Source organism: Erigeron canadensis, chromosome 3, assembly GCF_010389155.1.
Source record: "Erigeron canadensis isolate Cc75 chromosome 3, C_canadensis_v1, whole genome shotgun sequence".
Lineage (NCBI taxonomy): Eukaryota > Viridiplantae > Streptophyta > Magnoliopsida > Asterales > Asteraceae > Erigeron > Erigeron canadensis.
In genome coordinates this window covers 34,220,173-34,236,595 of record NC_057763.1, presented here as the reverse complement: position 1 = coordinate 34,236,595, position 16,423 = coordinate 34,220,173, and the positions used below count along the sequence as shown (strand labels likewise).

At 33.5% G+C, this 16,423-nt stretch overlaps 2 protein-coding genes across 2 annotated transcripts; one reads left to right on the top strand and one right to left on the bottom strand.

The window, feature by feature from the left end:
* Positions 1-1,678: 1,678 nt before the first annotated feature.
* Positions 1,679-7,418, top strand: LOC122594436 (GTPase-activating protein GYP7-like). Its single transcript, XM_043766889.1, has 12 exons — positions 1,679-1,832; positions 3,280-3,375; positions 3,561-3,664; positions 4,006-4,175; positions 4,256-4,336; positions 4,857-4,979; positions 5,067-5,155; positions 5,552-5,657; positions 6,138-6,235; positions 6,568-6,831; positions 6,928-7,010; positions 7,108-7,418. Exons 1-12 carry the CDS (start codon positions 1,725-1,727, stop codon positions 7,112-7,114), a joined length of 1,329 nt encoding a protein of 442 aa, XP_043622824.1. The 5' UTR covers positions 1,679-1,724; the 3' UTR covers positions 7,115-7,418.
* Positions 7,419-8,143: 725 nt separating this feature from the next.
* LOC122591983 (albumin-8-like) lies at positions 8,144-8,985 on the bottom strand. The gene is made up of 2 exons (XM_043764201.1): positions 8,820-8,985; positions 8,144-8,403 (listed from the first exon to the last, which is right to left on the bottom strand). Exons 1-2 carry the CDS (start codon positions 8,983-8,985, stop codon positions 8,144-8,146), a joined length of 426 nt encoding a protein of 141 aa, XP_043620136.1.
* Positions 8,986-16,423: the final 7,438 nt, after the last annotated feature.

The following is a 16,423-nucleotide window of genomic DNA, read 5'->3' as shown; positions in this document are numbered from 1 at the left end:
AAAGATAATGATCTAAGAGATGATTTGAGTATTTGTAGAGCTTTTTGGTTTGAACTTTGATATGAGATTTCTTGGCCTGGAGAGCAAAGCATATTTAGCATGAGGGAAATTTGTTAATTATTTGCTTTTCGAGGGTTATACTTTGCTTTACCATATTTTTTGATTATTCCTATCTTGTCATTTGGGTTGGTTCACAAATTTTCGTATAATCACACACAATCTAAATGGAAGAAAGCCTATATTAGACCGAAAAAAGTATTCTTGACACGAAGTAATTAGTTTGACATTAGTATTAGTATTTATTGTAAAGTAGGATAAACACAACAAATGATATTAAATTATATAGCCGATAGTTTAGGATACGTATGAGATGTCTTGAAACTTGATACAAAGTTACATTATACGAAAGAGTCGTATATTTCTTCATGCTAACTACTATATCCCTTCATCTCATCGTGAAAATGCAAACCTATTAAGTTTTCATAAGCCTAAGGTGATTGATAGTTAGCTTGTAGATAGAAAGTTGTAGATTTCGTTTCTAGGGGGAATGTGCGTGTGAGAGAGATTTATTGAATTAAAATAAAAAGTGAAAATTCAAAAGTAATTTTCTTTAAGAGTTTTGTTAAATGAAGCCTTACGGGCTTTCGTTAAGATGCTTTAATTAGTTGTACATTTATCATAAAATTCAAAGGTGGACTTTTAATATGGAAGTGTATAATCTTTTTATGCACGTTAAGTAAGGCTCTAAGGGATTTGTTTAGCATTTTTATTTTCTTAATAACAATTGATTTTAATTCAACGCATCTATTTATTATTTTTGTTAAACGAAGCCTTAAGGGCTTTCGTTAAGATACTTTAATTAGTTGTACACTTACCATAAAATTCAGGGGGTGAACTTTTAATATGGAAGTGTACAATCTTTTTATGCACGTTAAGTGAGGCTCTAAGGGCTTTGTTTAACATTTTTCCTTTCTTAATAACAATTGATTTTAATTCAACGCATCTATTTATTATTGAACAAGTGACTATTTTAACTTAAGCTAGGCTTTTACCATTTTATGGTGAAGAACTAATTTTTTTTAAAAAGAAGAGTTTAGCTAAACTAAACTCTTAGAGATTTTATTAAGATACATTAAATAGTTGTACATTTAGTATAAAATTTAGAGAATAAACTTTTAATAATATGAAAATGTATAATTCTTTTATGTACATAAACTAATAGCTTCATTTAAAATTATTTTTAGAAAGAAATACCTTACAACATCATAAACAAACAATTAATCGGCGGTACGGGTAAGGGTCAACAAGTTGACCACACACAAATTTTCCTTGTATACAAAAATTATACGAGTACATAAATATATTACATTCATACAACCAAGCAGTGATACCCGGGCCCACACCAACTAGGCACCACGACCACCTCCACCCGCCAAAAAGAAGAAAAAAAAAACCCACCCAACTCAAAAGCTTGAATATTTTCTCTAAGATCTCATCTGGGTTTTGCTTTTCTTGAGTTGGATTTGATTGTGTGTGTGTATGTGTGTGTCTCTTTTTCACTTTAAAAGTTATCATTTTATATATACATACATGATATGATACAGTTTTAGATCTGGATAATAATAATAATAATAATAATAATAATAATAATAATAATAATAAATAATAATAATAATAATAATAATAATAATAAAAAGTTAAGCTGTTTTTTTTTTTTGTTGATAATGATGAAAATATTCAAGAAAGACCTAGGATTATCAACTGATCATTTTTATGAAATTAGAGCTGGATGCAACACAGATGATGTTTTTGATACTAAATTTAAAATTAAGGTATATATATCTTCTCTATCTCTATCTATAATTAAAGGGTGTGTTTGGCTTTGGTATAGTTTTTATTTCCTAGCATATGCTTATTTATAAAAAGCAGCTTCTCAAGTTTATATATTTGACAAGCTTATAAAGTTAGTATTTATTGTTTGGATTAGCCTATATTGATAAGCTCTTCTTGAGCTTTTGTGTTGTTTTTGTTTATTTATATATGTTTTTTTTTTTAATTTTTATTATTTGATGTAGCTTATGTTGGTAAATGATCAAAAGGGATATACTTATATATTATTACATAACTTGTATATATGTATCTTTTTAAGAGTTAAAACAACATTTTTGGATAAATTGTATAGGATGGCTTAAAATTTATGTAAATTTCCAACTTTTAAGTACTAGAATCAGAAAAAAAAACCCATAAATGTCCAATAAAACATTCATCTTGATTGGATTATATCTCCTGCAATTATATATTTAACCGCTTTCATATATAAATCATCATTGATGTGCACTTGTGTCTTCAACTATTTCATGAATGCTCTATATTCTATCAATACCATCATTTGGAGTGTAAGATTCTCGTTGCGTCTTGTTAAATCTTTCATCACATGTATCTTTCATTCTTAAATAAATAATATATTGGCATAGATGCTAGCATGATCTCAACCAGCGTCTTGTAGGTGAAATTGATTACGAGTTTATATGGAGCAAGATATGTAGATAACCTTTAGTAATTAGTATTTGGATATCCAACATCAGCAACATAATATTTATATATAATGAATTGATGATTAAAAGAAAATAGTTTTATTAATATAAATAGGTAATCAAAACATAAAGTTTCAAAAAACATGGAATGGTACTAACCACCTGTTGGACATGGAAAATTAACTTCAAGCCTACGTAACGCTTCATTGAGAAAGCTTGTATCATGTGTTGTCCCCTCCCATCTGTCCTCTCCTATCCAGCCCATGCAAACGTAAAACACATGTTAAAATCACGTGTCAACATTATATTTTGCGTGATTGCGCCGTGTATGCTTTTCTACCAATATATTTTGGTTGCTTGTGTTCTCGAACTGATGCCCTCACATATGCCCCATAGATAGCTCCAATACAGGTCCTACATTGAAAAACAAAGTTGGTTCCTTATTTCAAGTGACACTGTAAAAATGTAGTAGAGTGTATGAGGTCTTCATCTTTATTGCTCATGTTTTGAAACTCGGAAGGAATGTTAGTGTAATCACATATGTAATACACTTTTTGATAAAACAAAAGTGAAAAACGTGTGGACCAATGCTGATGAGTTCTAACGGGCAATAGGTTAATTTGTGTCAAAGTGTTGATATAAATAAAAGGGAAATGTAATGTTGTATTAGACAAACCAAAATAAAAAGTGTTGCACGCTGGAACCTGGAAGCTGTTACTAAAGTTCCTCAGTTCTACCTAATTAGGCTGGGAAGACTCTAAGTGAGAAAAGGTGGCGTGCTGCGTTCAAAACTGGAGGTTCTCTTGATATAGGCAAGTGCCTTAACAGAATCTATCATGGAGTAAGTTCTTTATTTATTAGCACAATATGACCATGAAAATTAATAGTAGTATCATATCTATGTTTATTTTGGGTTCCCTTCACCCTGTGCTGTATGTTTTCTTTGTTTTGTATATCTTATGTTTGTTGATCTTTTTTGCCTTAGTAAATTGATTTTATTTATTCATATACATTGATGTTATATAGGGGATTCATCCATCGATTAGAGGAGAAGTGTGGGAGTTTTTGCTAGGTTGTTATGATCCTAAAAGCACATTCGATGAACGAGAAGAAATACGACATAGACGAAGGTAATATATCTTCTCGCATTTTGGTGTATAGGTGGCAATTTTCGACCCATTACTTAGATATCGATTAACTTCTGTTGTGTTTATCTCAAATGAGAATGGGTTGAACAGATTGTAAGTCCTCCAAAGATTCCAAAATTTATACTATTATTGTAATTTCAGACTCAGTTAACACATTCATTGTTAGTATTTGTTTTTAAATGGGCAAAAGTATTTGTGGTTTGACCAAATCCAAGCCGACCTGTTCACCACTTTAATTGGTACTAATATGGTCCGCTTTGACCAGTTACCTAACCAGTCCATCTTGCCACTTTTAATTATTTATAGTTTTCAATTGTCTTCAGAGAGCAATACGCTGAGCTGAAAAGATCATGCAGTAACATGTTTCCTGTTGTTGGAAGCGGAAAGTTCGTCACTGCTCGTGTTATTGCAGCAAATGGTGATCCAATTCAAGATCCCATTGTACTTTTAGGGACAAATCTTGAAAGTATTCCCCCACAATCACAAGAAAGTGGTATTGTTATCTTTCTCGAGCCAAACTGGTAGAAATTATAATAGTCATTATTAATAGTGCAGTGAGTTGTGTACTTGCAGTTAGTCTGAATCAAGCCACATTGGTTAATCGGGAGCATGATAAGGAAATAATACAATGGAAGCTTGCTCTACATCAAATAGGTCGATATATATAATATGAACCCATGCTCTCTATGAATCATGTAATTATTTGGTTGCCCATTTGTTTGCTAATTTTTATCAACCAATGTCCCAGTAGCTTGAAATTTGCATAAAATGATGTAATAGCTTTTTACCTATCATTCTTTACTTTGAAGGTGGCAATTTTGGCCCTTTTACTTATGAATGAGTCTATCTGGGTTCTTTTAATTTTATCTCAAATTGGCCAAATGTATTCCTTGAAAAAGTTCAAGGGAAATTGGGAACGAATTAAAAGGTGAAGTCTATTTTAGTGGATACAACCTCCTAAACTGTTTGTATTTTTAAGGTTTTACATTATTACCAATAAAACAATATTATGTATTCATAACTTACACTTGTTATATATGAAAATCTTTATGAATAGTCAAAAAAAGCTTTGCAGATGGACCTGACCCGTACTCAAAAAGACCCGTCCATTTTGCCACATCTACCTTAACGGCTATGTAACATACTGTCTGTTTGGTTTAAATTTACATGGCAGGTCTTGATGTAGTTCGCACGGACAGGACACTAATGTTTTACGAGAAACAAGATAATCTGGCAAAACTTTGGGATGTTCTTGCTGTCTATGCTTGGCATGATAAAGATGTTGGTTATGGGCAAGGTTGGTGTATAAATATAGTAAAAAGTTATATATATATATATATATTTTGCTCAAGATTCCAATTCTAAATTAATAGACTCCAAACAGGGATGAGTGATATATGCTCCCCGATGATTATGCTTTATGAAAATGAAGCAGATGCATTTTGGTGCTTTGAACGTGTAATGCGCAGACTGGTAAGTGTATGTTGTTTAAAGGTGGCAAGATGGATGGGTTGGGCAGGTTGGTTAACAAGTTGTAGTGCACCTTGGATGATAGGTTAGAAAAGGGGGACAGGGCAGAGTGATAAATTGCGCTTGAAACAGGGCTGGTCATGTTAGGTTGACCCACAAACACTTATTTTGTCCATTTTAAATGTTTGGATAAAACGATTAGGGGTTGTATGTATTTGAAGTAGACATTAGGGGCCTTTCAACCTGTTACCCCTAGGTTTTTTAATTCCATTTGATGCTATTAAGATAAACGACAATGCAAATCGACCCAATTATAAGTAAGTGGGTCAAAGCCATCTCTAAGTTATGTAGCTTTTTGCTTACTGGTTTTGCTCGAAATAATTAATTATGTCCTTGAAGCGAGGTAATTTCAGGTGCACGGGCAACTCTGTGGGGGTTGAGGCTCAACTTGATAACTTGGCTAATGTTACTCGAGCTGTTAATCCTAAACTTCACCTTCATTTAGGTATTTTTGCTCTACTAATTTTTTTCCGACAGTGATGTATATGTTTAATCTGCATGTTCTTTTCTAGCATCAGTTTTATACATTGCCACTTATGAGTAGTTGTAACATATTGGCCGTTAATTTAAACTTCATGTGAGATAGGTACCTTGTTCATTAGATATTAGATATATATATGAGGCACTTTATGTAATTTAAGTGTAATTGTGTAAAAGCAACTTTATATTAACATTGAATAAAATAATAGGCATATATTATTGCTCAGGATGGATATACTATAAAGTGAAAATGAAAAGAAAGTAGTTTGGACTGGTGTAATACATATTGGATGCAACGCTACTTGTATAATCACTCTATCATCTGTTAGTGTTTTGCCTTTACTTTGAACAACACATAAGCATCGGCCAATTTCGTAACTGATAAGAATATACTTATCTTGTAAAGGAATATCTATAATACTCTAGTTTGCATGTACGAATGCAGAGCACCTTGGTGGAGGCGGTTATCTATTTGCATTCCGGATGCTTATGGTATTGTTCAGGCGAGAATTAGCTTTTGGAGATGCATTGTACTTGTGGGAGGTAATGCCATTTCTCTCAAATTCTTATGCTTTACCTGATTACTACAAAAAAGACGATGTACTATCAAGTATCGATATTTATCCCAAATGTCCCATAAAACATACACATAGAATGGTTTTTCATTTTCTTGTGCATTGTCAGACTCCCATTACCTTAGAATGACTCTATATAACCTGCTGCACATGCACTTTCAAGCCTAAAAATCTTCAACCATACCACTTCAAATTTAAGCACTTTTCTGTACCAATATCTGATGGACAGTTTTTTCGTGACATTACGATGTATGTTACTTAGATTAATGTTTACATTATTTTGCGTTTTGAACCAAACAGATGATGTGGGCTTTGGAGTATAATCCCGAGCAGTTTGCATTATATGAGGGAGGTGAAACCCACAAGAAATCTGATGTAACACGAAAATTCAGACGCCAATATGGCAAGTACGCAAGAGCAAATAGAAAAAATAAGTCACGGGCCAGAGGCAAGCCTGAAACTGGCGCCCCACTTCCCTTTTCTATTTTTCTTGTAGCAAGTGTCCTCAAGGACAGGAGTGACAAGTTATTAAAAGAAGCCAGGGGGCTGGACGACGTTGTAAAGGTCAGTGTTTTGACTTTACCAGGAAAATATAAGTGAACTTTCTGATTCCTTTATATGGTGCAGATTTCTTGAATTATTCCATATCTGTTTTTGCAGATATTGAACGACATTTCTGGCCATATGGATGCAAAAAAAGTTTGCATAGGGGCAATGAAGATTCACAAGAAGTATCTAAAAAGGTATTTCCGGAGCCATTTGTGACATCTCTGGTAAACTTCTAGCAAATAAATATCTTCTAGTAAATAAATACTCATGATGATTTACTGGTTTTTGCAGGAAATAAAGCCATAACATTTAGTGAGCGGGCTTTCAAGGCTTATTTTGATCAGTGAGTTTGAGTTTTGATGACCATTTTCGGATTTAGAAATCAAGCAACAGAGTGTTGGGCCAGTATGTGGTGTGGTGTATTGATGGTCATTGACCTTGTGACTTTTATATACAAAGTGAACAACAGGTTTCTTTTTCTTACTGCAAGTGTTGTATACCACTGTAATGAGATTTGTGGAACTAATCCTGCATTATGATACCATTAGTTATAATGTAATCTATACAAATTTTAGAATAATAGAATTACAGGATTTTTTTAAGACTGTCCACTAGGCATAACTTTATTGCAAAATGATACACATTTGGTTTTCTTTTATAGCTGATGCTCCATTTTTACGTGATATTTTAAATTCCTAAAGAGGTACCCCCAAGATTCAAATGCCCGTGCACATCAACCATCTTTTACAGAAAATGCATATATATAGAGGCCCTAGCTTGCACCAAGAACTGATGAACCTCCATAGTCATTGACTTTTAGTTTTTTCAACAAAACTCAATTGTATTTAATTAGACTTATTTTCTGAATCTCATTATGTAGTAATGATATTACTGTATTGTACATTATATCGTTTGTAATTAATGTTTAACTTTGAATTCAACTTTTTGTCCTACATAACTTTAAATAAGCTTACTACCTTCACACGATTAATTAAGCCTTATAACAATTTTTAGATCATGAACCCGATTTTTAGTTGCATTGACAAGCTTTTGGCTAGTATATATATGTTGGATTCAAGTTGATCACTCGTATTAGCTTAGCTACATAATTAAACATATATCCAACACAACATATTTAAAAAGGGATCGATAAGTAGTACGTACGCCCACACTTTATTACTAATAATTAATTAATGAGACACACACGATGGATGATATATATTACATCGATACATACACACGATGGTGTGATTATAGTGAGTCTCAGTTTTATTGACGAGGTCTGCTAGTGTGGGTGACTTAGATCAGCAAGCGATGTCGATTATATTTAGAACCAGAAGGCTCGCATTTGGCACTGCTGGCTCATGAAACCGCATTGCATAGGCAGGTTGCGAGCCATGGTCATCATCTGATCGTAACTCATCTGCTGTTGGCCGGTCCATCCTGGTAGATTCATCATCATCTTGATGCCCTCGCACATGCATTCCTCGCCCATGCTCTTCAGCTGCATGCAACACATGTCAAACTGTCCTTCTGATAATGGGGTCATCATTGCCCGACGTGGTGATCCCTGCTGGCTGCTGCTTCCTGATGATGAGGCATACGTACAGTTATCACCGATTAATATATAGTTCCTTTTAAAGAAAGCAAAACATCAAAAATGATTAACATATAGCAAAATATCGTACATATATAGAATTATGTACGTGTTGGAAATAAGCGAATTCCTTGAAACATCTGTTTGCAAGGAAGCTTTTTCCAAGGACCAGATTTCTTTGGAAAATTGTCTAAAATCTCTATTATATTTTAAAGGAGCTTGAAAAGATCGAAAAACCTCCTTTGTGCATTTGATTTTTCTAGTAGCGGCTGAATTTTATTTTAATTATACCCTACCATAGTACCATATATATATCATGTACAAAACTTTACTGTTAGTTAACTATAGGGTTGTCATTAGCAATTGTATGCGTCTTATATAATATTGAAGAGTAAAGTTTAATCACCTGTGAGGTACGTCCTGCACTGGCTAAGCATTTCCTGTTGCATCATCGGTATAGTGCAAGAAGGCTGAAAGTTGTAGGCGTTGATGGTTGTGGTGGTGGTGGCACTAGCGATGGCCGCCATGGCTACAAGGAGGAGGATTCCTGATGCTAGAGAAAACTTTGCCATTATTTGTGTGTGTATGATGTATATATATTAAGGAATGTTAATTTAATTTGGTGCATATTGTGGTATGAAAGTTTATGAATTTTTATAGGGGTGTAGAGGGGCTCCATAGTAAGCATGTGTGGATTGCTTGAATACATTTGTTCAAGGGTAGAAGAAAAGTGTTAACACGTACGTACATTATTATTGCCATTTGTATATCACTGTACTAAATTGTAAGTACTCTTTGTTTTGTAGATATCGATTTGTAATGTTTGTGCTTTTCATGAATATATGGTTGTTTGTTAATATGTTTATACATTTCTGCCAATTCTTTATTCTTTTCTATCTATCATCTATGTTATTTTAATTAATCATAAGTTGTATATATGTGAGACAATATATAGCTAATAACGTTAGAATTTTAGTAAATAGAGTAATATAAATTGCATTAATAATATAAAGTGGCCTGCCTAGTTGGCTAGTTTGCCATCATCTTTCGAGAAAATTACATAACTCACAACATTTGAGTTGAGTAATTAAAGGTCTGTCATCTAAAGCGCTCATGTAATTTCGTTAAATAATATTGTGATATTTATTATGAATAAAAGCTTGAGATACCAATTTATTTTGTATTCTGTAGACAGTTACATCAAACTTTTTTTTATTAACCTACTTATCCAACTAATTTATCAATTCTATATATCGTTGGTATTATTGTGATCTACTATAATAACCTGGTTACAAGTAATGGGAATTGAAAAGTCATTGTCAAGTGTTAAGATCTTATTGCTATGTCTCTTTAACATTTTAATGGGATAAAAGCTTCTGGCAGTGTAAACTGTAAACGACATGTGGTGATGACAATGACTATTGATAGCAGTGATGGTGTCGAGTGATGTAGGTTGATCTAAATATAATACATGTAGTGGTGGTGGAAATATTTTAGAAGATTGAAGGATACCCGTGTAATGTAGCGATGATGTGATGGCGGCGGCGAGAGGTAGTGGTAATTGATGCAAAAATAGTTGATCTAAATGAGTAGTAAAGATATATTAAAAGATAAATGCCTGATAATATAAATTAAGTCCATAAGGGTAGGATGATCATTTACATCTTTTTTTTTTCTCTAATTTTTCTAACAAAATGTAGATATGATTGTTTTTTTTTCTTCTCAATTTACTAAAGTTGTTTCTTTGAGATAAATGTCTCAGTACTTCCCATTATAACTCAATGGTTAAACACCAGTTTTACATGCTGCAGGTTCTGAGTTCAAAACATGATAATGACATTTCTAGGAATTTTACAAATAAAGTCCTCTAGTAAAACAAGTTTGAGTCTTGCAGCGGGGACAATGTTTTATCTCAATTAAATGTCGAGCCTTCGAGCGGTTTAGTTGGGAGTTTCTCATTGTATTAGGTATTGAGGGTGAGAGAACCTTCTAGCGTGGACCCGATTAAGACAACGTAAGCTAAATCCTCTGTTAGGAGCAAATGATCCACACTTTTCCAAAAAAAAAAATTAATAAAAAAGAAAAAAAATGTCTCATATCTCAAATGATGCATAATTATATATATATATATATTTTTTATCTACAGAGTTATACTACGTATAAAGTATTTTATTTCCTTGTTTTTCCAACTAACTTTTAAATTTTATACAGGCACTTTTGTGACCTGTGGATGTCCTCAAGTAATTGGACAGGTCATTGCCTAGTGTTAAAATCAGATTGGTATGTCTCTTAACGTGAACAAAAATGTCCTTTCTAAGTGATCAAAATAGGTTCTTTCGACCCATATCTCGTTTAACTTGTTACCCGGCCCTACCTTAGTACCTTATCGGTTATTGTATCACCACCTCTATTATAATCTTTAGGGTGAGAAGTCAATATAACGGAGATTACAAGTTAATAATTTACCAAATTCAATTTAACAAAACAATCCCGAGAATAGCATCCTTATGCAGTAAATGATGTAACTGTCCAAATTCATTTTAAGTTAAAAAATTTCAAAACCATCATTGAAGATATATGGAACACATAAACAACTAGACTCACATTCATCTCAAATTACAAAACCCCTATTGGCTGCACATGCACCCCGTATAAGTTGATAACCTTGAAAAAGAAGATGGCCCAAGCCTTAGTTTCAAGGAGACGAACCCTTTATCTCCACCCCTTACTTTTTTTGTGGGAACAATGAGTCGAGTGCGACATTGATATCGTTTATATTATATATATTTATTTTATGCGATATCACTATTTTTATATTTGAATTTCTATATTTTATTAGACTTTTATACTTAATATATGATTTTGATTTTATTGGATTATAGGTCTATGAGATAAATATAATGAAAGTGAGCTAAATGAAGATTAATTATGAGGAAACGAAGATTGGAGGAGACAAATAATGTGACACAATTTATGTGTTGTACAAATATTAAAAAAATGTTATTTTGTTGGCTAGCTAGAAAGTCAAGTGAGCAGCCAATGTACTTAGAGCTGAAGCCGAGGCCAGATTCGCTGTTGAAATGGCAACTGACAGATCTAGGGAAGTTCTGCCAATTTATCATCAGCGCTACCTTGGAAATGCTGTCATTGCTCCGAATACTGAGGGCTCGGAAGCGATATCTTGCTAGCATCCACCACATGCAGAGTTGTTGGCGAAATAGTGGTCTTATCATTACTCAAACATGTCCATCAAACACCTTTTTATCACACGGTGGAGGGGAAAAAAGATTGAATTTAAACCGTTAATTAGCTTCTGATGAAAAACCCATCAATTCTACAAACCATACAATGAAAAACAATATATGCCGCTGTCACTCTCCCTATATTTTCCGGCCAACCAACCGCAACCTTCTGACACAACTACCACCATCATTGTCTATCTATGTATATGAGTACAAAAATTAGAGAATATACAAAGTAACCTTATTATTTGGAAGTCTCATCTACACCATCGGCCATATCTTTGGCATCAACAAAAACTTCGGCGGCCCTTCCAACCTATTTTAGATCTTATCTCCAACATAGGACTTAAAATGAAAACTAAATATAACAACGAAGAGAAGATCGTGATTGCTAGTTGCCAACGAGAGGGGAAAAGAAATTCCGAATTTTGTTTGTTACAGAAATTGGATTAGGCGATGTAAGGGAAGAAAAATAAAGTTAAAATTAATTGGGGAAAAGGCTGACATAGGGCGAGGAAAGGGAAAAGTCTGTAATTTCAGAAAAAAATATTTAGGGGTATATTGGTCATATACCATTAAATTTCCGTACATGAATCACAAACTTCGGTGTAAAAATCACCTCCCTATCAAACTAGAATTTTACTCCGCGCGTTGCCGCGGAAAGTATTTGAATTCGAGGCGAAAGCCTTCCCCACAGTTACGTTATAATTTTTTAATACATGTGTCAATAATCACACGACTAAAGAAATTAGCATAAGTTTTTCTTTTTAAAGAAGTCTTGAATTTAAATCTGAAGCCTCTAAAATAGAAAATAATAATTCTAAGTAGAATATTTAACATGTCTAACATAAATATGTAAACAGGGCATAAATTTGAAGCCATTAAATTAAGTTATAAGTACTCGTAATACTTTTATATAAAAGTTAAAAGTTACTCGTATTAGACATGTATAAATGACCATTTCAAAAAAGAAATAGTCTGTATATAAATACATATGGAGGAAATGTAAGACAGGTGTTTACGTGTCATGACCTTCCAATATGGTTCTCTAGTTTTCTCCGTCCACTATCTAAAAGTACATACACAAGACACATCTTTTCTTTTTTCAAATAGAAATTAAATCTCCATCCACCAAGTTTTCTCCACCTCCCCATTTCTTCTTTACCCATCTTTTGTTCCTACTAAATGAATCACTTGCTTTTATTCATTTATCCTACTAAATGTATAAATTTAGTAAAAGTCTCGGGTAGATGGAAATCGATTCTATACCATAGACATTCAAACAATCATTTTTTTAAACCTTACCAAATTGCTTTTAGTCAAGGCTTTGTAACACAACTTTGTCAGGGATCAAAGTTATGTCCGACGTTGAAACAACCCCGAAGTGCTAAGTGGTTTGTAATTGAATGTTACAACGGCGATAAAGAATGAAATCACGAATGTTGTGGCAGGCGCAACGGCGATGTACAACGATGACGGATGACGTCGGAGCTCGATCTCTACATATGCTGATATTATTGACAGTATATGTAGGACAAAATTTGTAAATACCATGTACGTTTTTGTCGGTATTTTTTTAAATTTGTTTTTATTATATTTTTGTACTATAGATTTAAAAGTGGGGTGGAATTGTATGTAAAAGAAGACACCGAGTAGAAGAAATAGGAAGGGGCAAAATAAAGTTTGGTGGCCGAATTCGAAAAGAATGAAAATTTGGTGGTCAAGTTTGTAAAATTATATATTAAAAATCAGATGTGGCAGCCCATGATTGAAGGACCTTGTTACTGTAACTAATTCTCACATAACCGACCTTTCGGATTGTTATATATATATAATTACTTTTGAGTTTCTATTTTAACAATACTTTTAAATTTGCATTATTCTTAAAAGGGATTCATATCCCAACCACACATTTTTTGTATCTAGACCACACATACTATTTGCAGCGATAGTCGCTGCAAATAGTGTGGGCCCCCTCTCTGTAATGGTAAATCTGGCAAAAAATAACGGGCCCCCTGTCAGTAATCGCTGCAAATAGTTGAATATGGACAAAAACACCACTATTTACAGCAATAATCGCTGCAAATAGTCTGGTTTAATTACCAAAAAAGTGGTCGGGATACCAGCCACCTTTTTAAAGTCGAAAATCTTTCAACATACTTGAATAGCAATTATAACACCGTACTTGACTAATTTATTTAGAATCTCCTAACAAGAATTTGAATAACCCCCAAATTTGTTATAGAGACTATATAAATTTATTAGCATTTTAAAATTTAATAATATTATCAACATTTTGTTTTATCAATTATCAAATCATAGGTGACCGGAATTACATATGTTATCGACAATCATGCCTGATTGGTGACTTATCAGGCTTGGATTTCATGTGGTGTGCGTTCTGGCTTTTTGGGTACCAAAATGGTATATTCCTAATCATTTATCCTTTTTAAGGTTCTTTAGTATTAATGGGTCACCTAGGAAATTAGCTCTTGTCGAGAATAATTAAGGTATACTAGAACCTTTACATTATGAGTATTATAGTATCATTTATAGTTTTGATAGGTACCCCGTTTCTGTGATCCATACAAGCATTGTACGATTGATTTAAAAGTATTATGCTTGGATGAGCTTCTCGCTTATAAAGCTTAGAGCATTCACAGCGGGTGAAACTCATTCTCCAAAGACTAATCTCTGTCAGCACCACATCAGTTCCACATCAGCCCAAGGACTAACCAAGGACTAATTCCCCAAAACACCCACAATGCCAGAACTAGTCTAGGACCCACTATTTATTTAACTTTACCTTTTCAACCCAATATCATCTGTTTAGTTTATACACTTTTAACCCTCTAACTTATACAACTTCAATTTTTTAATAAAAACACATTTAAAAATTTCATTAATAAATAACATACAATACAATAAAATAAAACATTACTACATAATACGAACATGTGATCAATAAAAACATAAACACACTTAACACTAACACGTTACTAATAAACACACTTAATACTAACACAATACATAAGACTAACACTCGGAGTAGTACGAGTCTACGGTAGTGGCGTCGTCATTGCGATGAATGTACCGATACGTTTAGGAGACCCGACACGGTCGCTAGTTTGCGGAGATGCGTACTCCTCCCCAGGGTCGGTCAGATAATCATTAGGACGACCACCACCGATAGCGTCTTGCCATTATAATGTGTGGTCTATAGTGGAGTTTAACGTGTTAGTAGCTGCGGTAAGCTGGAAAATAGTTTGTGTGTGTTAGTCGATGTGCTACCGAAGATAAATAATGTACTCAACTTCAACGGCGTTGCGAGCATGTTCTGCAGCTTCAAGTCGTTCAATTTCGGCTGCGAGTGCCGCTTTGTTGGTAGTCAAGTTGTCAATGACATTGTTAACTGCAGTTCTGTTTGCATCATTTTGAAGCATGTGATCCTACATCCCCATTTTTGCAGCGTGAACAGTCATGTTTGGTATATTATTTGCCATGTTTTTTTTGCGAATGTGTGTTATTTGTGTAGAAGAGTGTGTGTTTTTTAGTAGATAAATTGTTTGTATGATAATGATTTTGTGTAGAAGAGTGTGTGTTATATATACGTATATGATAAATAGGGACCAAAAGTGTAAAATTTGTATAAATATCAAATATGGCTGTTGAGGACCATTAGTGTAAATTTTTTAAAATTTTGAAAACAAACCGTTACATTGTAAAAAGGAAAAAAAAAAGTGTGAAACACTCGTTTGTGGAAAGACGAATCACCGAGAACGAGCCCAGGGACGAGTCACACCTAACCTTGTGCGCTCGTCCCTCTTCCGAGAACTAGCCGAGAACGAGTGGCGACGAACCCACTGTGAATGCTCTTAGTACCAAAGGAGTACCCCACATGTATTAGCAAATGTATGGTGATATATGTTATTAATTTGTAATGTGCATAATCTATGGTTTGTATTCTTTAAGCAATTTGCTTACCTTTTAGTACGTCGTGTGTACTTTTAGGAGGAAGTGGATCTAAAACACAACGCCAAGGACCAAGGTTGACCAGAGAATTGGAACCAAGTATTATATATGTATAAGTGCTACATGGTGTTCTGGTTCAAAATATCTCTCGTCCTAAGCTCTTGGTGTGAAAATTGTTAATGTGTTTTTTAGGCACTTGGTAATCTGGTCTAAAACTAAAAAACTTGGTCATATAGATGCAAGCGTTGTTTTGAAGTGTTGGAAGATGAATTAGTGGTCTTTTGTATGTTTTGAAAAGGATTATAAGTCAGAAGCCAACATGTGGTTTGCAAAGGGTTGTCTAGGTTAAAAATGTGCCGCATTGTCTATTTGGCATTATTTTAGGTAAGGTGCCGCATTAATTGTGCAAGTAAGGCGCTGCATATATTGTTATTGTAAGGCATCGCAGTAAGTTTCAAATGAATCATGTCAAACTTATGTTGATTATCAGGTAGAGAAGAAAACAGTGATTCCTTTGACTCTTTGAGGTACATAATGAATGCCAAACTTATGTTGATTATAAAACTTGTAGTGGTTGACACTGTTGTATATTGTATCTTAGAATAAGAGATTCATAAAGTATATATAAAAGAGATAAAAAGCTTTAGTAAAACATGCAGTACCTATCTTAAGTAAACCATATGTATTTCAGGAGATCATGTAAAATGCAAATGAGTTATGTATGTTTATCAAATTTAAAGGATTAATGTGTAATTTTTTTTTAAAAGTGTTAGTACCTGTCGTACACCCTCTAATA